The following is a 27330-nucleotide window of genomic DNA, read 5'->3' as shown; positions in this document are numbered from 1 at the left end:
GGTACGTAAACTTACTGCTGATTCAGAACATCGGGATCCCTGACTGGGGCAAGAGTTGACGTCACACTCTTGCCTTTGCCCTTACGTGAGTTTTGATGTTGCGAAGAAGGGTGGAGACCGTCTTAGGTGATTCACAGACCTGTACCCCTGGGGATAAAAATATATGTTTATAAAAAATAAAAAATTATATTTAAAAAAAAAAGAAATTCATTTAAACCGTTTCTTCTCAAAAGGCATTCTAAACTGTTCATATCCCTCAGCATTAATGGCGGGGGTTTGAGCCCTCCTCAGAGCTCCTGAATCAAAATGACTCTCAGGGAGGGAAGCAGGACCCAGAATCTGTTTGCATTAAACATAATTTAATATAAATTAAATTATATATTTTTCCTTTCAGAATTCAAAAACATTTTCTACCTCAAAGTGTTTTTGAAGCATTAATATATGTCTTAGTAGTAAAGAATGAGTTATATAAAAGAACTGAAACTTTTTGGGGAAACAAGTGATACAACTTATCTGCGGGCTTAAGGCCTACATTTATTTTGGTTCACTATGAGGATGACATCTGCTAGCAGGATTTGTCTAAAATCATAACTATAATTAGGAGAGGTTCAGGCAAATGAGAACTATGTCCCAATTTTGGCAGTTACCTTAAATAATAAATTCATCCCATGAATGGAATTTTATTTTAAGTTTACTTTTGCACAGAATTATTCATCTCCCAAGTTCTTGGCTTAAATGAATTCTAGTAAAAGTGTTTCAAAGATGCTATCTGGACTTAGAAGTTAATGAAATTGAGCCTAAGAATCCAGTGGCTAAATGAAGTATAGATTTCAAACAATTATCTGCATAATTCATTTATTTTTTTAATGCACATAAATAAATTTTGATAAGTCCTTCTGTATTCCACTTTACACAGGTCTGTTCCATTTATTCTTAATGAATATCCAGTTACCTCTGTGATGCTTCTTATTTTGACTCTTAACTTCTCATGACCTTATCTTGAGGATCCAATTTCAGTCACTTTTCGTGCTGATCATATTTCTGGGTGGCAGATTCCCGAATGTTTTTAAAGTAAAATTTGCTTAAAATTTTGCAGATCTTCCTTTCGTGGAAAAGCATGTAGAAATACATCAGGTATTCAAAAATACGTCGAAAAAATTTCATTGAGTCTTCTTTAAAAAAAAAAAAAAATCATCCTATTAGGAAAGTGATTTGATAGAATGCTCCTGAGATATGTGTTCTAATCTAAAATTATGTCTTCAGCTCCATCTCTGACTCTGGGCCAGACCCATAACATCAGACTGGCCAGTCCATCTTAACTTCTCTGCAAAATGAGTCTAGTATTCATAGGCTGCCTTTTTTGTTGCCAGGGAGATGCTCCACTGGCTAGTTAACAGCTACTGGGAAATTGTGGCTTTTTGCAGAAAGTTCTGCTACAAGCTTAAGTTATTTCTATACCTCTGAGTTAATCATTCCAAGCCTAAAGCCTGAGTGTAAGTGGCTTATAAATGGTTTTTTGTGTTGCTTGAGTTCTGTGTTTACATCTGGTGGTTTATCAGGAGTTTAAGTCCAAGCAGTGATGTGGACAAGCTGCACATTTCTTCTGACAGATTTTGACAGATGGGCACTCAGACAGCTTTCATAATTCCATAATTTTTTTTTTCATTCATTGAACAAAAAATCTATTTTCTTATATACACCTGTTTGCCCTGCTGGCTTTTCCACCAAAGCCTCCAGGAATGAGACAACTAAAGCAGAAACCAGTAGTGAAGACATTCCTTAGTGTGTTAAACAAAACCATGCTTCCATGCTTCCACCAGGAGCTAACAGAGGAATTAGGTGAGCTGGAGGCCAGCTCAGATGAGGAGGCGATGGTAACTACCAGGGTTGTCCGCCGACGAGTGATTATTCAGGTAATAGCTGTTACGTTACTGCACGTCCGGGACACTTCTGTCCCCGTAACCCTTAGAGAGTGGTAGACCTGGAGCAATGAGGGCTTGGCATGCTCTTCAGGGAGTGCATGGCCATTCAAAAGCAGATCCCTAACTCTCCTAAGTTTGGTTTGTTAAAAAAAAAAAAACAATGCAGTGGTGATGACGTTGGCAGCCCACCTCGAGAGAGCAAACAGCTAGAGTGAGAGCGCTTCTTCCGTTCTGCCCACCTCACCTCGCTTGTCCGTTTTTGTTTGTGTGTTTGTTGTACACCTAACTTTGGTCCAGTTCGCCTAAGCATGTTATCACCCACCCTTTTTTTTTTCTTTCTTTCTTTCTTTTTTTCTTTCCTTTAAACATACTACTTGACAGGACTCGGCATCTCAGCAGTGCTTCTCAGTAGCTTCCTTCATTTTCTAACATGGCTCCCATTATAAGCCCTTGGGAAGAGTTTCCCAGAATCAGTGCCAAAGACAGAAGTGACCCTTTTCTCTCAACCGTTTAGGGAGATGATATGCCTGACATACCCCCGGAAACAGTCACAGAAGAAGAATACATCGATGAGCATGGACACACTGTGGTCAAGAAGGTACCGTCCTAATGTGACTGATTTCAAACCTCCTGCTTAAAACGTATCAGTCCCCCAGTACGGTCCCTCAAAAACAAGATCCATGAATAAAATATCTTTCAGGTCACTAGGAAAGTCATTAGGCGGTATGTGTCCTCTGATGGCACAGAGAAAGAGGAGGTTACGATGCAGGGAACGCCCCAGGGACCCATCAGCATTGAGGAAGGAGATGGCTATTCCAAAGTCATGAAACGCATTGTATTAAAGAGTGACACCGAACAGTCAGAGGTAAGAACATCAGATTCTCCAACGTGATTTTATGGACAAGTGTGAAATAGAGTCAGAAGAGGTGGGTGACATTGTTTACCCACATTGGCCCCACGGCTCCCCATTACATGGCACCCTACTTTCAGTTGTACATTCATTTTTTTCTTCATGATTTTGTGGCATTTTAAAATAACCATCGAGGAGATTTGTAGCCATTGTATTCATGATCTCTGTTTGGTCTTTCTTATTTCTGTTTTCTGTTCAGTTCATGGTTGCGTACGTAACAATAGAAATCCAGAAGTCAAATTTTAAAAGACCAGAGTTCCGTCGGCTGGCAAGCAGTATGTCACGGAAAGTCCCTTGCAACTGCATTGTGGCACTTGTTCCACAGACAGCGTGGCAGCCTCTGTAGGGCCCTGTTGATAAATATTTGATATTTAAACTTGTGCATTTCAGAGTTGCTAAAGGCAGGGTCCAGAAATTCCCTTTCCTCTAGTTTTCTCTTTCCATTCTACTCTCTTTGAGAAACATTTACTCTCTTTGATGTGTAATTTGGGACACCATCACTGTTTTGCATTCATTCACATCCTCAAAATGTTATTATCAGGCACAAAGTTTTTCCAGAAATCTACTTTTTTGGTTTCTCATATCTTTGAGAGTTTCTCCTATGGGGATTAGTTTTATCTTCTTAATGTCAAAACCATTTAAACATGGAGGAGAGAGTTTATCAACAGGCTGTTATGTCTGCATTGCACTGAGCAATTGGTTTCTTATTTACAAGACTTCCTGACGGGTTTTCATTCAGGTGACTCATGAGTTTGGTGCTGTGTACGTAGACTCTTCCACAGAAGCATCACCAGTTGATTACAGGCTTTTTCTTTCTTTCTGTAACTGCTTCTCTTTTCCAAAATACTGTTTTCTGGAAGACCAGTATATATCATTGTATGGTTTTGGGTTTTTTTATTTGTTTGTTTGTTTTATATGAAAGAATTCATCACTGTGACATTGTGGCAGTCAGAAACCATGTATCGTGTGTCCTTCATTCATTAGGTAACTTTGTCTGAGCCCAGCATTTTGTCCAGTACCTCACAATTTCAGGCTGAACCAGTGGAAGGCCGTAGAGTCAGCAAAGTTGTTAAAACAACTATGGTACATGGAGAGAGGATGGAGAAACATCTGGGTGATTCTAGTTTAGCCACTGATCTTCCTTCAGCCAAAGATGACTTTGAAGAGGTATAGAAGCATTATCACTTTCATGTTTTTGTGTGGTATATGTATATTTTATGTTTGCTTTGTGTTTAAAAAGAAAATGGTTATCATCATGTCATTCCATATGTGTATTCATGGAAAGGTGCAGAAAAATTCAAGAGAGTAGAATTCCTGTGTGAATAACTTGTACAGTGAGGTAATGTTTCCACAACTTGTGGTATTCATCAATGTCATCTTAAATGCTTTTAAAAAGCTAGATGACTAGAATTCCCTTCAGCTGAATCAGAATCAGAATCTCTGGAATTAGGTCATGATTGTACATCTTGCTAGGAAGTCCCAGAAGTAAGTTCCCAATTAATAAGAAAAAGAAATAAATAGGTTGCAAATTATCTTTACTAACTAATATTCTCAAATATTTCTGAAGATTGACATTAAAGAAGATTCAGTTTTATTTTAAACCTAGAAATAAAGTAAGTATTTGTCATTATTTAAGCTCTGATTTTCAGGAACTAGGATATGGGTCCACAGTGACAGACCCACAGACCCTTACTAGGATTCAAAAATTTAAAAATTCTGAAACCGAAACAAATTTTGTAGCTTAGTAGCAAGTTAATTTGGTGGCAGAACTTAATATGAACTAATACGGAGCTATTAGGACTTGGAAGGAGTTTTGGTCCTCCCTAGAGTGAATATTCATATGGTTTGCTGTTGATATATGTATGAGTTTGATTACAGGATACTGCCCCGGCCCCTTCTGGGGTATTGAAACATACAGTATGTATCATATTACCTTGCTAAAATCCAAAAAGAAAAAAAAATTCTGGGTTCTGAAACACATCTGGCCCCAAGGGTTTGACTAAGGGATTGTGGACCTATGCAAATATCTACAAAACACTTTTTGCTATTGAGCCCTTTTGAAGTTAAATGTTACACGTGTGTCCTCTTTTTTACCCACAATATATGCCGAGATTGTATATGAAGGCGTTGAGGTATAAAAGGCATACCTTATTTAAATACTTTTAAGGACCTTGGATAATCAGAAGATGAATTGTGTGAGTTGTACACTTTGGGTCTTATTCATTTGTTGCTTGTTTTGCCTCTAATCATTATAGTGATCGGTAGAGTCTCCACTGGGAAGAGAAGGGGTGAGGTGAGGAGCAAATCAGAAGTCGGTCAGTGCAGACGTTATTTACCTGCATCGTAGTACATGTCCCTCACAAATGGGAGGAATTTAGATAAAACTCGATTCTTTTATTTGATCCCGAGATTGTTTTTATTTACCCTTTCAACTATAGCTTCTTATACTCATTAGCGATTAAGCACCGGAATAGATTCTTTTTAAGTCTATGGTTTACAATGGGTTTTGTCCTGTTTTCTTTTTTCTTTAGGCTTTGACTTACACAGGTAGCCACATGAAAGTGCACTTCCCCAGTTTAGTAGAGAATGAAATCCTGAAAGAGGATGGATCAGTCATTAAAAGGTTTGGGTTAGCATGGGGTTATGCTTTGCCAACTAACACCTGGAGTTTTTTTTCCCCAATTTTAAGAAAATAAAAACAGCCTCTACATATACCCTAACATCCCTTGGGAACTTCCAACTCTTTCTGCATCGTACACTTTTGTCAAGTGGTAGATCTGTCAGTTGTCATGCCTGTAGCGTCCTCTGGATGCTTTGAATGTAATAGCAAGGCTTGAGGAGAACGAGACACCAGTTGACACAGTCACTCCCTGGGTTTTAGCAAGGCATCCATTTCGCTGAGGCCTCCTGGCTGGGATCTTCCATTGTGTTGATAGACTTGGAGCTCATATGAGGAGAAATCTAATCAGCTGCTCGCAAATTAATCTTGTGACCAGCTACTTTCAGTTCAGTCTTAGCAAATCATAACTGTGTGGTACATGCTTTGGGTTTTTTAAAAATCTTTTTTTTTCTTTTAACCTCCTTCCAAAAGCTTTAAGCTGTTTCATGATTCCGCATGTGAGTGGCAAATAACATGAGCATGAGTTTGATATCCCCAAACCTGAATGTACCTAGCAATGCTGAAACCAGGAACTCTATGAAGTTTAGAAAGTGCCATAAAAGCAGTAAGCACCTCACTTTTGTGCCTAAGAAAGGGGGCCAGCTGTGAAACTCCCTGGTTAGCCTGTCCGTATCACCTATTTGATGTATGAACTCGAGCACCCTTGCCTCTTGCCTCATCTCCTGGCCCTTCTCTCTGGTCCTCTAGCAGCACAAAGCTAATGATGCGCTCTCAGCTTTGCAGTGAAAAGGCACAATGGAAACTCAAGTTACTATTGTGCTTTCCACTTCATTGTAAAGAAGAAGAAGATTGTCATTTATAGTACTCTACAAAGCTATTTTTAGCCCGTAGAACATAATAATTAGGAACAGTGAATTAAAGGTTCTGTCACAATTCCACCCTCCAATCCCATGTGAACAGCAGCAGCAGCTAAGAATTGAAGAGTATAATTGCTCAGAGAACTTTAAAAATGCTATGTAAATTAAGGATAAAGTGCTTTTTGTACTCTGAACTTTTAAGTCTGTTATTCAGTTACTCAGACAAAACCACATAAACCATGTGCACACCCCAGCATCATGAGCTCTTTAAATTGGACTACATTTAGGGACCAGTTAATCCAAAGTTCTCAGTCATCTCAGTTACAGCTGGTGAATTTGAAGCCAGGGATACAGACAACTCAATTAAATTCTATAGCTCTTTAGTTCCAGAACTGTATTTGTCATGTATAACACGTTTATCTTGTATGTTGCTGAAGACTTTTTATCATACCCACTGCCCCCCCAAATACATGAGTAGATTCATTCCACTGCTTGAGTTATATGCATATGCATACTCACAAACACATTCATCTATACACATCTGCACAAAATAACCAGAGTTTGCCCTATGACAGGAACATCACTCCCCCACCCCCCTACCGCCCCCACCCCGCCAACCCCCACCGCCAATGCAATGAAGGCTTCTTTAGCTCTTGGCAGAAATAATCAGATATTTGCCTTTTGGGAGATGCAAATTATGAGTGCTGAATAGTTATAAATCTAATTTCAACCACTGGAACCAAATTTGATCTTGTTATCAAGAGGAACAAATTTGGTGCGCCTGGGTGACTCAGTCGGTTAAGCGTCTGATTCAGATCATGATGTCAGGGTCCTGGGATCAAGCTTCACATTGGGCTCCATGTTCACTGGGGAGTCTGCTGGAGGACTCTTTCTCCCTTTGCCTTTACCCTAGCTCTCTCTTTCTCTAAAATAAATAAGTAATTTTTTTTAAAAAGGAACAAATTTAAGTTTGCTTTCAGATACAAAATAACTCATGTGAGGGGCGCCTGGGTGGCTCAGTGGGTTAAGCCTCTGCCTTCGGCTCAGGTCACAATCCCAGCATCCTGGAATCTGAGCCCCACATGGGGCTCTCTGCTCAGCAGGGAGCCTGCTTCCTCCTCTCTCTCTCTGCCTGCCTCTCTGCCTACTTGTGATCTCTGTCTGTCAAATAAATACATAAAATCTTTAAAGCAAAACAAAACAAAATAACTTGTGTGGTGTCGAAGGAAAGGAGAGAAGTTTGAAGGAAGGGTAAGAAGAAGAGAACATGCGAGAAGAAGGAAGAAGGAAACAAAGATGCTCACAAGAAGGTTGAAAGTATTTTGGCTAATAGAAGTCTTAAACAAAGATCAGGATGATCTTCAACGCATGGCAGCGTTAAAAGGTAGAATAATGGTAAGGGCAGAACTTCCAGCTCCTTAACACTAGGAATCAGTAAGAAAAATTCTGGGTAAAGACACAAACATTTCTTCCGTGGTTTTTAGTGAAGATGCGTAACATCATGGTTACAGATTCAGGTTCTGGAACCTTTGAGTCTTGGCCCTGCTTCATACTAACTATGTTATTTTGTATTTGGAGCATTGCTTGAAATCTCTGAGATTCATTATCCTTATTCATTTTAATAATAGTGCCTGGCACATAAAAATGCTCACCACATAGTAACGGAATGAATAATTATATTTAGAAGTAGTGAGAAGAAGAGAGGGTGTACAGGTTACAGCATAATCATTTTCAAGTAAGGATGCAGGAAAATGGTAGTACAAAATATCACAGTACATCAGAGCCCCTTTTGTCAAAGAATCACTAGTCAGGAGGGAGCCAAGAAAGCAGCAGACTCTTCAATGGCATAGAAGACCAAAAATGGGCAAAGTCTAAGGAGATCTGAGCAGATGGAGAAAGAATTTGTCTCTCGGTGTTTTTTCTCTTTCCTCTGTCTTCCCCACCATCTCTAGATGAAGTTTTGACACCTGGACAGACCCTCATCTCTCATTGGCAGTCACCTTCCTCTAGGTTGACAGAATAAGATTCCAGTTTTTAAAGATCTATAGCTCATGGAAACGTTTTTCTAGAACAGGATGCAACTCTAAGGATTAAGCTGGCAGCTAAGATGTTTTAAAAAATCAAAAAGTATTTTTCTCAGCCTGTCAAAAAGTACATATGGAATCCCTGCTTCAGGAGGAGCCGAGCTCTTTCTTTTTTTTTCCTTTTTTAAGATTTATTTTTTTATTTTAGAAAGAGAGAGCATGAGTGGAAGAGGCAGAGGGGAGGAGAGAGATTCTCAAACAGATCCCTTCTGAGTGTGGAGCCCAATGTGGGGCTCAATCCCACAACTCCAAGATCACAACCTGAGCCAAAATGGAGAGTTTGATGCCCAACCAATTATGCCACCCAAGCTCTTTCAAATCAGGGCACCTTAGCAAAACAAGAATGATTATACAGTTACTCTTGGAGAGAATCCTATTAAAGCATGGTTTTAGTTACTTGAAATAGTTCTTAAGGTTTTAAAAAACATTCTTTATTCCGAAAGACTTTAAAACATTGCATGACTCATGTCAGACGGGAGAGGCCACGTTTAAAAGAAAGATGTGGAAAGATGGCTAGTGTGGAAGTATCCATAGGTAGGACAGTAAAGTGCTTTTATGTCATGGTTACCCCCATTCCAAAGATGGCAGCTGCGTTTCAGTGAAGAAAGCATAATTCTTTCTTGTCTGCTTTCCTCCAGGACAACAATGAGTAAAGCCAGTACACAGAAGAGGGCTGTGGTGAAGGACCAGCATGGAAAACGCATTTACTTGGAGCACCTGGAGGATGTACCAGAAGCACTAGACCAAGATGACCTCCAGCATGACCTCCAGCAACTCCTTCGGCATTTCTGCAAGGAGGACTCGAAGCAAGAGGCCAAATGAGGGGCTGCCCAGTCCTCACACCAGAAACCATGCATTCATTCAATATGCAACTTCCTGTTTCATTAGCAGAGTGACCTCCCCAGCCTAATGGGATACCCTGACACTTCCACTTTTAGCAAATACACACCGCATTCTGTTTCAGTTTTTCCCCGTCCTCTTTCACTGTAAGCTGATTTGTGACCAAAGAGAGCATCCTTCAGTCTGGATGCTGTATCCACTACTTTGTTGTGTCTGTGCTAAACTGGGAACTGGCCACCTCCGTCGTTCTTTGCTCCTATACAAGCTTCACGAAAATCCATCGATCAGAAGAACTTCACCTACAGACCTCTTCAAGTGATGATGTCCAGGAGTCCTTCCGAGGGATACCCTCGTACCATGTATATAGCTCAAATGCTCAGATGAACAACATATTAAAATTAAAACCACTGCCTATCATAACTACACTGGGCATCATGGAATAAAAGGCCTCTAGAAATTGCCGAACAATGGTTAATTACCATATTGCTAACACAATCGAGTGATAATACAGTTGGACTGCAAAAGCAGCCCTTCAGACCTACCAAGTCCTTAGAACTTCCAGAGTAGCCGTTGCTCCTAGTAAAAGATGGTTAATAACCTCAAGGACTATCCTAACTAAGCACTTACTGCTGGTGCTGGCCAGCCTTGGTTTATGATTCCCCAACGGCCACACGAGGGAGGGGAGAAGGGGAGCAGAAGGCAAAAGGAAAGAAACAGTGAGGTATTCAGCGGCTAGCCACCACATCCTGTGGCATTCTAGCATCTTCAGGTCTTTTAGATTTTGGACACATTGGCAGGGTATTTTAAAAGCTATAACTACTGTAGTTTTCCAGTTTTCATTGCTGCTTTAGCAAACCACGCTGTCTTATTGGTGGTACTTTCTCCTGGCCACTGCACTGTAGATAATCCATTGGAAACAAGATTTACCCCCTACGCAAAAGGTTAAACTCCTTCACCCTGTTGGAGTGGTTTTCTTTCCTCCCCTCCGGGTTTATATCTTCTCTAATACCTGCATGTAGCATTTAAAAATCAAAACCACAGTCAAAACTCTTCTAATCATACTGATGGTTTTCATTCTTTTGACCCTGAGCAAGCACTTTTCACTCTTCTGCTGGGTCTGTTTTTTAGCTTGCAGACAAGGTTGAGAAATCCTTACAAATTTGGTTTTGGTTAAAATTTTTGATTTATTTATTTGAAATCCAAACTCCCTTGGAAACTCTTAAGTGCATTTGTGCACTTTTTTGTTTGTTTCAGAGAAGGAACTTTAATCATCTGAGTGATTTCCATGTCCTATTCCTTATTCCTCTAGTGGTTGAAACTGTGTAGCATTTTAACATATATATATATTCACAAATATATTCATATAAACAGTATACATTTCGAATCAGTTATTTGTTAAAGAAAAGTATATTCAATGAAGATGAAATTTAAAAAAAAAAAGAGTCTATCCTCCAGGGATTGAACATTTTCCAATTCTATCTGGTCTTTTCCTGTTGTGCAAAAATGACTCATTGCTCCGAAAGTCAAAAACAAATGTGACAAACAATGGCACTTCATCATTTCAAGTAATGTTGCCAAGGGAGAAAATTTCCTGGGAGGGAGGTTTCCCACAAGCCAAATCTCTTAAAGCCTCAAACGCTAGCACTTTCTGGCAGTTGGATAGGAAATAAAGCTTTCTTTGGCAGCCAAAATGAGAGAGGCTCAATGGTGAAACTTTTTGAGACACGCCATGGCCTTCTTGTCAAAACCTTCACTGGAGCTCAAGAAAAGCATTTCTGTTGTGTTCTTTGCAGTGCAGATGACGTCTGTGTAACAACATAATGGTTATTCACCTTTTTTTGATTTTTGATTTTTGCTGTGTAATCAAAAAACTTGAATACTGTGAGAAGAAGTGAATTTTCAGTTGATGAATCAGCATCTTGTTCCCATGGTGATAACACTAATTGAATATATCTATGAGGGCATGTATTAGTTACTGGAAAAAAAAAATACAACACTAACAATACATAGCTGCAATGTGTACAATGGCTGATTTAATTAAATAAAATGTACAAGTGTTAAATGTGGCAACAGTATTTCTTCTTCTTTACCACTTAATCTGTGATTTTAGGAGATACGATTACTAAAGCAATGACACAGATTTGAAGCCAAAAAGGGCACAAATCCCTCCTTTCCTTGTAGTTTTTATTCGGGGATGAATATGCTATACGGCCCAACACCGTATTAAACAGGGAGAGGAACAGAGTTTGTCTTTGCCCTCAAAAAACGTTTGTTTTTGTTATGCAAAAGGAGAAGATTTATATTTAGTTTTGGAATCGTTAGTAAATAAAAAACAGGGACTTGGGGGCCCGGAGGAAATGAGGAGAGAGTAACGAGGGATTCCTAAGGCAGCGAGGCCCATGGGGCGGGAGTATCCCTTTTCAGTTCTCATTTATAAGGCAGTGGTGTGCCAGAAACACCCTCCTTTGAGAACAGCATTTCACTGGGGTGGGTGGCAGTGTTAGGTACCTCATAGCCTGAGAATTAAACATTAAATGGATACGTCAGTATAAGTAACAAAAGGGCAGAAATATACAAAACTGAAATCAGTTGTTATTTGGAGAGGTTTCGGTTTTTTGTTTTTTGAAAAATCCCTTTAGTGCTGCTGTAGTATTTTTTACTGTAAAAACAGTACAACAAGGTTAGGAAATCGAAGAGGTTTTACATATTTAAGAATTTACATATTTAAAATATAAGGTGGGGCCAACCCTCCAGACTGAGGGATGATTAAGCACATCTCATGAATGACTCGAATTAGGTATAAAAAGGTGAAAATTACATCGAAGCACATTGGAACCGGCTTGACTGGAATTTGAACTTTGGTTCCTAGTGGTGTGATTCCATTTATGTCAGCATGGAGGGTCCGGGTGTGGGCAAGGAGACCAGGACATAAATAAAACAGATAAAGAGCATCTAACCAAGTATTTAGTGAGAACCAGCATCACTACAAGGTTTTCTTGAATAATGGAAAAAAGACGGCCAGCTTACTTTCATTATAAATGTCTTTGTCTTCGGTTGCCACTCTGCTTAAAAATTATACTCCTTTCCTTCAGCTAAAGTCTGATTTCTGTTTCTGATCTAATTAAAGCTAGAATTACAATCTTAGAATGAAAACCACCCACGTAAATACGTAATACAACTTTGGTTTCACTGCAGTAATGGAACATTTGAGAAAACCTTTGAAATATCTTCAGAAGAACCTTTATTCCTAACTCCTACACACAAATTATTCTTTCTTGGTTATCCTCAGACTCCCTGGGAAAAACAAAAGTACTCCTTTACTTTCAATAAGCTCCACAGAGTGGAATGGACGGTACATGTGAGTATCCCGTGGGCAGCGCAGCTCTGGTGGGCAGGAGCACTTGAAAGTGGTATCTGTCGTGCGCCAGCACGTCCCTTCGGCATGGGGGTTGTCCAGTGGGTAGGCCCTCGGAGGGTTTCGGGGAGGCTGTATGACAAAATGGCGAAAAAGGTGATCCCAGTGTAAGACTGGATGGAAGTCAATCCGGCTATGGCAGTACTTGGGTGACTCTGCGAGTTGACCCTCTGGAATCCTCACCAGTAAAACAGAAGAGAACCACGCCTGAGAACGCTCGCGCTATACCAGATGCAGGGAAGGGCAGCAGGCCCTTCCACTCCGTCATCCCTTTAATCTGGAGGTGCTGCAGGGGCCTACGTGCCCTGGGATCCCAGGAGATAGTGGCCTCTATTTGTGACCTTCCTCCTCTTTGGGAAGGCTGAGCCTCGATGGGGGAGTTGAAGGCCATCACCCCTAAAGATACAAAAGTAGAGTTCACCACTTGCTCTTTGGCTCTCCCAGCACAGTTTTTGTCAGTCAGGCCCCTTAGTGCACTTCCTCCTCTGAGGAAGAATTCTTCAGGTTTTCTCTTTCTCAACAGGCCTTCAGAACTCAGTTCTGGTTTCCAGTCCTTCCAGTGCCCTCCACATACCCTGTTTTGGTTCTCCACTTTTTCCTTTACCCTCAGAACTGAATTAGATAAAGGCACCCAAACTCCTCTACTGAATGTTCTCTACCGGCAACTGGTCCAGCATTGCTGCTGCAAAGATCCGTGCCGGCGGGGCCCTGGGCTGGCCTAGCGGTGGGGAGGAAAGGAATGGCACTCTCCGCGGGTGTGCAGAAACAACTGAGGGGCCACGTTGCATGACATCCACACCGGGCCAGTCTCTTCTGGGTGTTGATGGAACTCCGCTCTGATCCAGACCAGGAGATAGAATATTCATGGCATTAGGAGAGCAGCACTTTCTGGATGAGCTGGATCTTGTGTGAATTTTTCCAGTGACTCACAAATATCTGCTACCTTCAACACCTTTCCAATCACACTGTCTCACCTCAAACAATCAGAGGGACAACTTAGACTCGTTCGAAAAATCCAGTTACTGTTCAGACTAGTCTAGTAGTTTCCTAGGGCTGCCATGACAAAATACTCCAGGATGGTATTTATTTTCTCATGGTGCTGGAGGTTAGAAACCTGAGCTCATGGTCTCAACAGATCAGTTGCTACTGGGGTCTTTCTCTTTGGCCTGCAGATAGCCACCTACTTGCAATGCCCTCAAGTGGTCTTTCTTCTTTGGGAGTGCATCCCCAGTGTCACCGTATATATGCAAATGTCCTCCTTCTATCAGAACCCCAGTCAGACTTGATTAAGCCCACCCAAATGGCCTCATTTTAACGCAGTCACCTCTTTAAAGGTCTATTTCCAAATGCACTCACAATCGGAGGTACTAGATGTGAGTGCTTCAGCCTAGGAATTTGGAGAGGACAAAATTCAGCCTGTAACATTTGGGTTTAGTCCAAAAAGCAAAGCCCATGAGATATTCTGAGCAGGAAAGGATTTAATGGAGACAATTAGGAACCGATACAATTGTTGGAAGAGCTCCCCCCCCCCCTTCCCCAAATGAAGGCAGGGAAGCTGCTGCTGCCTTGAAGAAACCCATGGTGCAGAAATCAGAGCTTCTAGCTGCCATGGATGGGTTTGGCTTCATGTAGCAATGAAGTTTATGCTTTTCAGGAGAATACCCAGACGTAGCTGCACAAAACCCTTCACCTGTCTTCTGCCAAAGTCCTACACACTGCCCAGCCACCTCTAAACAAGTAATGGCTTTCCTTCGCTTTCTCTTTCAAACCTTCGGCAAACACTTGCTATTGGCAGAATCTAACACACAGCCCCACTGGAAAGGGATTCGAGAGAATATAGTTCTGAGGCTCTTCCCTCAACCTGCAGAGAATAACGTAGAATAGGGTGGAAATGATGCCAAGCTGGTAACCTTTAACCATAGAGGCTAAGCCACAAAAAAATAGTCTTCATCCATCCACCAACTCATGCATCCACGATCTGCTATATTCCAGGCATTGAGCTAAGTGCTCAGGTAGACTGAGGCCAAGATGACCATGATCTTTACTATTGCCAGTCACCATTGAAAGTGCCCTTGAGATTTCTTTAGTTTCTACCCCAAACCCATGAAGTAAATACAGATGAGGAATCTGGGGAGCAGAAAGTTTGAGTACCTCTCCCAATAATGCAGCTAGAAAACAGCAAATCAGGGGTAAGAACCTAAGTAAACCATGTTCCATCTTTGAAAGAAAATCCTTACCCCTTGAATTTATAATCTTATAGGGGAGACATATGGAGTCAATGCCTTCATGAATAATTAATTAAACATTAATTTGCTTGGAGAGAAATACCTTTTACACAAAGAAACAAACCCCGCTCTGTACCATTCTGATTTCTGTCCTTCTGCAAAATCTCTTCCTTTTTTCTCAAACCCACCTTCCCTTCCTCACCTACCTCATGCTCAGCTGATGACCTTGACTCTGTATTATAAGAAAGTAGGTGTGAATGGGCATGGAAAACTTCAGTGCTGTATGGGTCAGCGTTCCCTAGAGAAAAAGAAGTAATAGGATGTATGTATCTATAAGGAGACATTTGTTATAAGGACTTGGTGCATGTGATTATAGAGATTAAGAAGTCCCACCATCTGCAGTCAGCAAACTGACACCCAGAAGAGCCAATGGCACAGTTCTAGTCCAAAAAAGGCAGACCCAGACCTAAGAGAGGATGTCTCAGTTCAAGTTGGAAGGCAGGAAAGAACTGATGTACCAGGTCAAGGCAGTCAAGGGAGCGAGGGTCTTACACAAGGGAGGGCCAGGTTTTTTGTACTATCAAGGCTTTAGTTGATGGGATAAGGCCCACCAACATTGAGGAGGGCAGTTTGCTTTGCTCAGCCTACCAATTCAAAGGTTAATCTCATCCAGAAACATTATCAGAGACATATTCAGAATAATGTTTGGCCAAATGTCTGCCACCCATGACCCAGATAAGTTGATGCATAAATTTAATCATCACAAGTGTCCCTCCTATCCCTACCTCCAAAATTATGTATATCTACCTCCACCCTACTACATGTTAAAAAACAAAGTCTAAGTTTTACAGATCTTAATGGCTTTATTCAGAGATTTATGAATTGGGCAGCACCTTCTCTAGCAGATAGAAAGGAGTTCCAAGGAGCTATACATCTGCACAAAATTAAACACTTTTAGGGCCTCATGGGTGGCTCAGTCAGTTGAGTGTCTGCCTTTGGCTCAGGTCATAGTCCCGGGGTTTTGGGATTGAACCCCACACTGGGCTTCCTGTTCAGTGGGGAGTCTGCTTCTCTTTCTCCCTCTGCCCTGCTCTATCTCATTCTCTCTCACTTGCTCTCTCTCTCAAGTAAATAAATAAAATATTTTTAAAAATAAACACTTTATAGGCAGAAGGGAGCAGCAACAAAGAAATTACACTAGGCAAAAAGTAGGTTAGTTATTGCAAAGTTACTTTTCTTTAGGGGATGGCTGGGGTCTACCAGGCAGACTACTTCACTAACATTGATCAGAAGGTTCCTGACTGATATTTAAGATTCCATTTCTGGGAGACCTGAAACGGTAATTAAATCTTGATTTGGGGGGCACCTAGGTGGTTCAGTGGGTTAAAGCCTCTGCCTTCAGCTCAGGTCATGATCCCAGGGTCCTGGGATCGAGCCCCACATTGGGCTCTCTGCTCAGCAGGGAGCCTGCTTCCCTTCCCCCCTCTCTCTACCTGCCTGTCTGCCTACTTGTGATCTCTGTCTGTCAAATAAATAAAATCTTAAAAAAAAAAATCTTGATTTGGTGATGTGGTGCTCAGCATCAGTGACTCCATTTTCATTTTGTACCTGTGGTCTTGGTTTTAACACATTCTTGGTTCTCAGCAGTGTTCTCTATGGTTCTTTCTCCCAGCTGAGACATGCATTCGGATTTCTCCTGGTTGCAAAGGAAAAAAAAAAAAAAAATATATATATATATATATATATATATATATATATATATATACACACACACACACACACACACACACACACACATACATATATATCCTTCAATCCGGGCTTTGCATCTAACTAGTGCTTTCTCTTTCACTCTTATTTTTCTACTTCTTTTCCTTGTTTCCCTCTTACATATGCTTCCCCAGTTTCTATTTCTCAAATTCCTTCAGTCTGGCTTTGAAGAATCTAAAAATTTCATGCATTAAAATCTATGGATCTGGTTCATCAGAGGTCACAGGGAAATCAAAAGCCTGAAATGGAAGAGTCATCATTCGAATGCCTGCAGTGGCCAGACAGGAAAATAACGTATGAATTGTCTAGGCATTGGGAAATGTGGCAAACTTGAGAGAGTGTGCTGCATGTTATAAATATATTGAGATAAATATAAATCATCAATAATTAATGGACTATTTAGAATAGAAAAATAGTAAAAATACAAAATACATCTGAGAACTCTTTTTTTTTTTAATATTTTATTTGTTTATTTGACAGAGAGTTAGAGAGAGAGCACAAGTAAGCAGAGCATCAGGGAGAGGGGGAGAGAGAGAAGCAGGCTCTCTGCTGAGCAGGGAGCCCAATGTGGGGCTCGATCCCAGGACCCTGGAATCATGACCCGAGCTGAAGGCAGCCGCTTAACCAACTGAGCCACCTGGGTGCCCCTGAGAACTCTTTTTTGAGATAAGATAGATAATGGCCACTAAAATAAAGAAGAGGTAAAGAGGCAGAAATGTGCAATGGTAAAAAAGGAAATTGGAAAGGGTACTATTATGATTTATAATAAAATATATATATTTGCTTTTCATTTATTTCTGACACAGAGCTCCTAAAACCCTTAGAATTTCCTGGGCAACGAGAATATTCTTTGTTACAATATTTGATCCCTTACCTTCAATTCCTGAAATGACTTTAGAGCTGTAAGGTGAAATGTATGTTTTGTTATTCTTAACAGGCCCCTTTCCACCACACCTGAGTCTATGTTAATGAGGTGACTTTTGGGAAGCACCTAGGGATGGGGGCTGGTTGCGGGGGGGGGGGGGGGAGAACAACCATTAACAGAGGGGAGGAGCTTTAGTTCCACCTCTGATTTCCAGGGAGGGGAGAAGGGGCTAGAGATTCAATCAATGGCCAATGGACAGTGATTTAATCAATCATGTCTTTGTAATGAAGACTCCATAAAACCCCCAAAAGGAGGGAGTCCAGAGAACTTCTAGGTTGGTTAACATGTAAAGACTTTGGGAGAGTGATGGACCTAGAGAGGGCATGGAAGCTCTGTACCGCTTGTCTAACACCATGCCATATGCATCTTTTCAGTCTGGGCGCTCCTAAATTATACCCTTTTATAATAAACCAGCAACCTCGTAAGTAAAATGTTTGTCAGGGTTCTGTGAGCTGCTCTAGTAAGTTCATCAAACCCAGAGTTTGAAGAAACCTTTAATCTATAACTGGTTGGTCAGAAGCACAAGTAATAACATGGGCTTTTGATTGGTGTGGGTGTGGGGGATGTCCTGTAGGACTGAGCCCTTAGCCTATGGGATCTGAAGCTATCCCCAGGGAGGTCGTTTGAGAATTGAGTTGAATTGTAGGACTCCCAGTTTGTGTCAGAGAATTCTTTGTTGGTATGGGAAACCCTCCCCTCCTCCCACATACTGGAATTAGGAGCAGAACCCCTCTAGCAAGATAATCAGAGAAGAAATAGCAATAAGAAAATGTTACCTAACTTTATGTAAGCAAATGTAGAAACCTGAATGAAAGAGATGATTTCGTTTAAATGGAAATTAATAAAATTTACCACAAAAGAGATAACAAGGGTAAACCCCAGTGGGATGATAACTTTATGTGTCTACTCAACTGGGCTAAGCATGCCTAAAAAGCTGGTACAACATTATTTCCGGGTGTTTCTACTTGCTGTTTCCAAGAAGATTAGCGTTTGAATGGGTAGATGAGTAATGAAAACCTGCCCTCAACAACGTAGGTGGGCATCATCTAATCCACTGAGGGCCTGAATGGAACAAAAGAGCAGAGGAAGGGCAAATTTGCTTTACCTGGAACATGTAACTTCTGCCTTTGGACGTTGATGCTCCTGGGTCTTAGGCTATGGGACTTGTACTGAGACTTAAGCCATGGACCCCCTGGTTTACATGACTTTCAGTGAGGACTAGAACTACACCACTGGCTTCCCTGGGCCTCCAGCTTGCAGACAGCAGATACTGGGACCTCTCAGCCTCCATAACTGCAGGAACCAATTCCTCATGATAAACCTCCTTCTATCTGTATATGTCTTATTGATTTTATTTTTCTGTAGAACACTCTTAATATATCCAATGACCATGGAACAAATTGAGAAAGTAACCAAAGATTTAACCCCACATGCAAACTCCAGATCTAGGTGCTGTCACATAATTAATAAGCAGATAATTCCAATACCATTTAGACTGCTATAGGGCCCTGGAAGGGAAAATAAGCTCCCCAATTTTTTTTTTTAACAAAGCAAATATGTCATTGATAGCAAAACTGAACAAAATGCATTCCCAAAACATCCAAAATAACAACAAAAACTCAGACCAATTTCACTAAGGAATAACTATGCAAAAGCCACAAATAAAAGAGCAAATAAAATTTGTCATACATTTTGAAAATTAAACTATAAATTAAACTGTCTTCATTCCAAGATTTAGAATGGTTTCTTACTAATAGCTGCTAATATAAGTGTCCACATTGAAAAGTCAAAGGAGAAAAAAAAATGTATAATTATTCCCAGGGATGGCCAAGAGGCATTTGTGAAAATTTATCATTCATTCTTGATTTTTCTGTTCTTTTAAGAAAATCAAGAGAGCTATTCTTTCTTAAAGCGATCAAAGGATTTATGTGTATGTATAAATAACACTTCTCCAACAAATGTTCAAATAAATTTATGTTAACAGAATTTAAATCACGCTCATTTTAGCACAGCTTTTGCAATAATTTGCCATAATAGAGAAAACCTTATCTCTGACTCCACACCACACACAACTGGTTTGTTTCTTGTAAGGTGATATCAGTTATGGAATGTTTATGAATCCTGTCATATAAGAGGTTCAAAATTAATACATTCATTAAAATAAGTTTTTCTTTAAAGCATGAGAAATGAATGTGCAACAGAAGTTGCTTTTATTTATCATGTAATACAATTAGAAAGAATTTACATTTAAGATTATTTCACAAATGAACTTGCAGTTTTACCCAAAATTTGCGCTTCATAGGAAATAATTTTTATTTCATGCTTTTTTGTGAATTTTCTTTAAAAAATGAGTTTTTAAAAAATGTATTAAAACACTAACAGGGGATATGTACCCCTCATGACAAAATTCATCTTGCTTAATGATGAATACCAAGAGTATTCCTATTTTAAAACTGTGAACAAAACAAAAAAGTCTGTTATTTCCATAACTACATAGAATCAATCAGGAAGTATTAATTAATGCAAATTTTTAAAATCCAAAGAAATAAAGCATGAAAATTGGAAAAGAAGAGGCAAACACTATCAATATAGGCAGATGATATGTTTGTGAAGTAGGAAAACTAAACAATAAAACCAAGAGAAGGATTCGTCAACATTTTTGTCACCATTTCCAAAATGAATATAGAAAATATGTATATTTTCTTAACATAGAAAATTTCCAAATTAAAAATAAAAATGGAAGAAATAGTTCATGTAATTTACAACAGTAGTAAACAAGATGAAATGCCTAGTTATAAATTTAACAAGAAACATACAGGGCCTATTAAAAAATGCTTAAAGGTTTTACTTGGCTAGTTGGATGAACATATACTCTCTTATATATAATTGTAAAATATTGGGAAGATGTCACTTCTCCATTACTTTATTTTCTACTGTGATTGTAATAAAATTGCTTGTGAGATTTTAACTTGACTTTCTGTGACAAAAAAGTAAACATGTGAAATTAATCAAGATTCTAGGGACTTAAAAAAAAAAAAAAGAATGTATGTAGCAAATTAGCCCTACCAGATATTAAAATGTACTTTAAGCTAGTTTCTAAAACAATTTAATATTAGTATAGTTACTAGCAGTGGGAGTGTAATATAACTAACATGAGTTTGCTCCTTTGTGAGTCACAGATAGAAACTACACTAGGTGAGTTGTCACACGAAGGAAACTTTGCAGCAGATAAGATCACAGGGATTAATTTAAAATGCCTAGAGGACTAATGGAATAGATAAGAAAGCCTTGTATGTAGAAGGAGGCACAGGGTCATGCAGGTGCTTTGACAAAACATGCCTATACATACATTGCATGTTGTATAAATGAGGCTTGTGCTCCTCCTCAGGCAGAGATTTTAATATTATAATAAAGTAAAGGTAACTGTTGGTCATTCCAGCTCACTCCATGGTCCATCTGCGCAGGTGCGAGATGGGGATTTAGCGCAAGTGGGTCTGGGCGGTCTGGGCCACAGGATCTCTTCTTCAGGCGGTCATTATTGTTTGAGGGTCGTCTTGATTTCCATCTGGGATATTATGCCCATCCTGTGGGGTCTTTTGCCTGAGTTAAGAGATAAGCCAGAAAGAAGAGCTTAAGGGAAAATGTGAGACAAAGGTCAGTGGGTCCAAGCAGGTAAGTAGTAAAGGTCAGGTCTTGGGGTCTAGCTGGCGCACGTGAACAATGAAATAGAATGGAGAATCCAAAAGAGAAATCGATCCAAAATAAAAAGAAATTTTCCATATAATATGTGTAATCTTTCAAATTGACCAGAAAAGAGTGGACCATTCTACACAGTGTTAGGTCAAATGAGTAAGTATTTGGAGGAAGAAATAAAACTAAACCCCTCTTTCTTACTTCATTAAAAGCAAATTATAGATAGCTCCATTATTTAAATATAATTTTTTTTAAAGTAAAACTTATAAAGAAAGCAAAGGCCAGTTGTTTACTACCTTCAATGAGGAAGATCTTTGTAGACAAACAAATAAACAAAAACAGAAGCCTGGGTGGGAAGAAAGCCCTGTACACTTGACTATTTAACATTTGAGTATTTAACGTTTCCACAAGGAAAAAATAAAAATAAGAGATAAATGGAAAATTATGAATTTACTCATTATATGAAGAGATTGCATATGTTAACAACTAACATAAAAATAGCAAAGACCATTTGTACAGGCTTAGGAAGATATTCAAATGACTTGTTTAGGTGGGAAAATAACCCACTAGGCAGCTATAATTATACATCATAAATTTAAACACTAAGGTGCTATTTTTAAATGTATCGATTTGGAGATAATTACAATTTTCATAAGACCAAGGGTTGGCTCAAGTGTGGGAAAATGGGTTGCCTGTTCCAGTGGGAATAAAAAATGTCTTTCAGAATTAAATATGTACAAATTCTTCGACTCCACAGTTCTACCTTAAAGGATTTATTGATAGTCTCCACGTGGAAGGAAAATATTTTGCCTTTTTAAAATAATAGTTAAAAAACTGGAGACAAATTTGATATCCACAGTAAGATTCATAATGGGACCAGTATGCTGTTGTTGTCTTCAAGAATGTTTATTGAATAAGTGTGAATAGGTAAGGTCCAAAGGAGGGGGCATAATATGCCCACAGCTCTGTAAAACTTACTTATTTCTGTAGGTGTAAAGGTGTGACAGTCATTCTCCAAGCCTATAGGTAAGGGAGACTAACCCAATACCATGTAGCCTCTGGCTCTGTTTCATTTCATTCTTCTTTTTTAAAAATCACATGCTACTTGAAAGACAGGCATGAGGGTCCGGTTATATAGATGATGAAGCCCAAGTGGAAACAGATACTGGTAATGAGCTGTTGTTAAAAAAGCAGCAACCACAACAAAAATAACTAACACTTTAAGTAATTTTAAACAAACAGGGAGGTGAATTAAACAGGAAAATATTGTAAATACTCATAGCGAGGGAAAATCTCTTGTATTATTTGCACGAAAAGAATTTCAGTTACTTGTAAATCTAAATAATAAAAACATCTATTAGTTTCAGCTTTCACTTCAATATAGACAACAATGTATGGAGACTTTGCTGCGTGTCTGGTGAGTCCTCTACCAGGAAGGAAGTGGTTCGTGTGGTATCTTTCCATCGTAGCAAGAAAGACAATTCCCCAAGTCTGCCATTAGAGGGCAGCAGATGATCGGTCATTTGCGCATCACCTCCAAGTGCCGGCTGCCACAGTTAAATGGAAATCTCCCAGTTCAGGAGCTTTGAGACTGAAAAAGTTGCTGATTTTATAGATCTCAGCTTTACCAGCAGAGAGAGAGAGAGAGAGAGAGTGAGAGTGTGTGTGTGTGTGTGTGTGTGTGTGTGTGTGTGTGTGTGTGTGTAAAAGTAATATCAGACTGTGATTTCACTCAGTAAACCGTGACTGCCGTTAAGGTAAAATGTAACCATGTTAAAGTGTAACTATTGAATAAGAACTGTTTAAGCCCAAACCTGTCTCAATACTATTCTATTCTTTTAGGAATACCTAACGGTTTTTGAGAGTTCTTGTGAGCCAGATACTGTTTTCACTACTTTAGCTTGTCTTCTCTACATAGCACTCCTGTTGAGGTAAATGTGGTTATTATTCCCATTTTGCAGATGAGCAAGGTGAGGACAGAGAGGTAAAACAACTTGCCCACAGCTAGGAATGGTAGGTCCAGAATGTGAGAGCTCTGACACCAGAAACCGAGTTTTTAACAGCTCCATCGTGTAATAAAACTACCAGCTTAATGGAAGGCAATCCAACTGTCTAATAAAATCTTAACAGTTGCATATGGCTGGCAATGTTTAGCTTTGTCCTTACAGAAAATGACTTTTGGGGGGAGCTTTTTAGGGCATATAACCATACAATTGTATCCTATACTCTGTACTTCAGCAATACTTTGTTACTGTAAAAACATTGTAATGTGCCCATTGCAATGACTGTTGATCTCTGAGCTGATCTCTGCCTGCCCCGGATTCCCTAGCTGCTGGAAACCACACAGCTTTGCTGCCAGCCCCACTACAGTTCTCACAAGCTACTCCTTGAATGGTTCTTTCCTGTCCCCATGGGCCAGACTTCTTTATTCATTCATTCATTCGTTCGTTCATATGAGAGAGAGAGAGAGAGAACACGCACACAAGCACATGCCTGTGAGTTGGGGGAGGGGCAGAGGGCAGGTCCTCAAGCGGACTCCCTGCTGAGTTCACTCTGAAGTCTTTTAACCAACCTACATTTTTACACAGATTTTTTTTTCCTGCCAGTGACCTTAATGATTTTGAAGTACCTAAAAATAATTCTCTGAAAAGAATAATTCTCTGACTTTGTTTAATTCTTCAATAAGTTTGCAATGACAGTTATTTTGTTTTGCTCTTTTAAGGTCATTGTGCCCAGGTGTTTTGGACGCTGAAAACTTCATTAGCAATCTCTAGACATACTGGTATCCCCAATAATTCTGAGAACCAGAATTAGATACCTATTGTAGGGAGGCAGGGTGCAAAAACCAGTCCAGTGTGGAAGGGCCCCTGCAACTGCTGAGGGATGCAGACGACCGGCTTGATGGAGACAGCTTCTCAGCAATTTTGGAATAAACAATTCAAGTCAGAACCACATAACTTCCATCTAGAAAACCCCCTTCCTGCTTGAGGGGGTCACTGGATTGAAAACATTCTTGCTTACTCTAAAACTAGGTTGTTTCTCCTCACAGGTGCTCTGGATTCAGGCCAGGGATTATGCCTGGCAGGTAATCATTTTATGCCTCTTGGGTCAGCTCTGTTGGCTTTTGTTTGGTTTTAAACTGCCCTTTGCATCAGTTTCCATACAACTTTGGTACTTTAGGTAAAATGTCTTTCTGAAATGGATGTCTTTCTGTTTACAAAGGTATGTGGAATCAATGTCCTCAAAATACTTCAGCCTCCCACACGTTTCGAAAAGTAGCATCTCCCTCCTTGCCCTGTGGTTTTGATGGCATCCCATCTCCTCTCAGTCCTGTCGCTCTGGGACATGGGGTTCTCTCTCCTTGACTAGAAGTGTGTTTAAACTTTTTCTAGCCTAATTTAAAAAAAAAAAAAAAAAAAACAAACTTCACTAGAATCTGCTATGCTCCCCCTCTCCCCAAATGCATTCCCTCTCAAGCGCTCATGCCCTTTCTCTCTCTCTTTCTTTCTTTCTTTCTTTCTTTCTGTTTCTCTCTCTCCCTCCCTTCCTTCCCTCCTTCTTTCCTTTCCTTCCATTTCCTTTTCTTCTTCTTCTTCTTTTTTTTCTTTTCTTTTCAAACCAAATGCTCAACTAACATTCTTAGAAAGGTGGAGAAGAGCCTGGAGAAATGTCTGAGTACAGCAGGGAAGAGAAGGTGCAAAGGATATTCAGAGAGTGTGAATAGACCAGTTTTCCTGACAGAGGAAGTTTTGGGGAATGATGAGAAGCAAATCTGAATTTTTTTTTTTTTTTTTTTTAGTTAAACTACAGAAAGTCTTGAATGCCAAGCTGTGAAGTTTTGGATATGATATATTTGGCCATGTAAAACTATAGCAGATATTTGATAAGGAAAGTCCTGGGTAGAATGAGTGTATGGGTACAGACAAGAGAATTAAGAAGGCTGTTGTGTGGTCTAGGAATGAAGTCCTAATAGACAGTGCAAAGAAAATAAGACCCTGGTCATTTGATCAGGGATTAAACTTTTTGAAAAAAGGTCATTGGAAATAGAATATAGCTTACCAAGTTTCAGGGTTTGTTAAAGCTGTAACTAGTCTTAAAAATGTGTTTATAAATGTGTTTATACAAAACTGTGTTTACACATAGTTGAAAATTTTAAATGAGTGTTACTAGCATGTGGAGTAAAATGTTATTTTGCAGAGGAGAAATGCACCTACAAACAAATATATGCACAGCTAATGTTTTGAAAAAACCTTAGAGGGATTAAGAGGGACAGGTTGATCTTCTGTGTTGTGTGTGTGTGTGTGAGTGTGTGTGTGTGTGTGTGTGATTTGGCCTGGGGCCCTGCCTCCATCCTTCTCTCCCTCTGACTGCAGGTCCCATCTTGGAAGCCCGTCGCTGGCTGCTTGGTAACCACCCCCATTGGTAAATGGGGCTCTGGAGGCTGCCTCTCTCTGCCCATGTCTTCATAACGAGTCCTCAGGCAACTCAAAGCCAGTCACCTTTTTTTGTCCACTTGGCTCGGTATATTATTGTCCTATTCATATCTAAGAATTCAGAGCTGTGAGAATAGAGCTGTTTCTTCTCTCCGTTCTGCCCCCAGAGACCACTCTAGGCTTCCCAGTTTAATCTCCCCAGTTCGGAGGACATGTTTGTATTTTTGCCAGTGGCTTCCCTAACACTCCATGTGCTTAGCTGGAAAGTGAAAGAGGAATTCACAGGACATCAGCAGTCTCTGAAAAGCCCTCCATTTCAACAGGCCTGGCTCTTTCCCTACTTTCTCCCTGTTAGATTCTTACAAAGTAAGTAAGTGATGAGCTTGAGCTGCTGAACTGGTTTCACAAACTCAGCCTGTCCTGGATGGAGGGATAATCAGGCACCTGTAAGGTTGACCTTTGGGTATCTGAAAGCTCTAAGCTCTGAGTCAGAAGGAAATTTATCATTTCACATCACACACACACACACACACACACACACACAAACATACTCACATGCTTACACACTCAAGCACATGGAGAAAGGGCTAGATGGGCAATAATCAACTGAGTACAAGAATTAGCTTAATCTTTTTCTCTGTGTTTTTCTGTGTTTTCCAGCTTTCTAACTGGAAAATAAATTACTTTTTCAAGTAACAAAATAGTAAATATTGTAAAATAAAAGAAATCATAAGCAAAATAAATTTTGTATTTTATCTGCTCCAATTAAAAAAAACTCCTTAGAGAAAATATATTTTCTTTCCAATATGTTCTGGTGACCCACTGGAGTCATTTCTATTTGCAAAACCTTATGGTTTTGTTCTTTACTTTTCAGAAATCCTTACTAATTTATGTAATGAAGTCAGTGAGATATTTGTGTATTTTTAGTTATTGTACTTGAAAAGGAGACCCTACAATTGTGTTGGTTTCCCATTTCACTGAAAACTCCACCTGGGGCTTTATATTGCATTAGGAACTGTTGTGGTTCATAAATATTTATTTAGAAAATTTGATCAGTGCCTGAATATTCTTTCTTTCCTTACATAATTCCAACATAAGTCCCGAATCACACATACAACATCAATAAAACTTTGCCTCTACCCCATTTATCTCAACACAGACTGGAGGTTCTGAACTGAGATTTTGGCCTCATATATCCCAACTGCCTTACCATCTCTAGTAAGGTTCACAGGTGACCCTGCTTTGATCAACAACAAACTCGGAAATAAATTTTTGAAATCAATTTTTATAAACCAAATCTGAAATATGTATAAAGAAGTCAATCTTCTTCTTCAATTATCTATCCCTCTAATTGGAGTGAGGTCTGAGGGCCATGGTGAGTCACGTCCCCTCTCCTCTGAGTTCTTATCCAGATGAGGAAAGTTATAGGGGTAAATATCAACTTTATTTGGTGAGTAAAAATAAAATAGGGTTAGGCATAGATTTAGAACCCAAATGGGGCTTTCTTCTCTGACTTTTCCATGCAGTTCCAGGGTGGGTAGAAAGACTTTGCCCTCACGACTGACTTTTCATGCGGTAGCATGGAACGTGTCCTGGAAGAAATGTGTTCTGCAAATGTCTGGACCTGCCAAAGCAT

General features: G+C 39.7%; 1 protein-coding gene across 50 annotated transcripts in view; it reads left to right on the top strand.

The window, feature by feature from the left end:
• The window catches only part of ANK2 (ankyrin 2), a 661731-nt gene extending 650432 nt beyond the window's left edge, over positions 1 to 11299 (top strand). For 25 of the 50 annotated variants that reach the window (XM_082727904.1, XM_082727928.1, XM_082727940.1 and 22 more), the window contains 5 exons: positions 2437 to 2520; positions 2623 to 2787; positions 3817 to 3999; positions 5364 to 5455; positions 9032 to 11299. In XM_082727904.1, coding sequence (XP_082584030.1) covers positions 2437 to 2520; positions 2623 to 2787; positions 3817 to 3999; positions 5364 to 5455; positions 9032 to 9215 — 708 coding nt within the window. In that variant the 3' untranslated portion in view covers positions 9216 to 11299. Of the gene's footprint in view, positions 1 to 1820; positions 1914 to 2436; positions 2521 to 2622; positions 2788 to 3816; positions 4000 to 5363; positions 5456 to 9031 lie in introns of all 50 variants that reach the window. The other 25 variants (XM_082727947.1, XM_082727901.1, XM_082727946.1 and 22 more) reach the window with 3 other exon arrangements.
• The last annotated feature ends 16031 nt before the right edge of the window (positions 11300 to 27330 follow it).

The sequence above is a fragment of the Mustela nivalis genome (assembly GCF_964662115.1).
Source record: "Mustela nivalis genome assembly, chromosome: 4".
Lineage (NCBI taxonomy): Eukaryota > Metazoa > Chordata > Mammalia > Carnivora > Mustelidae > Mustela > Mustela nivalis.
This window is presented reverse-complemented; position numbering and strand designations above follow the sequence as displayed.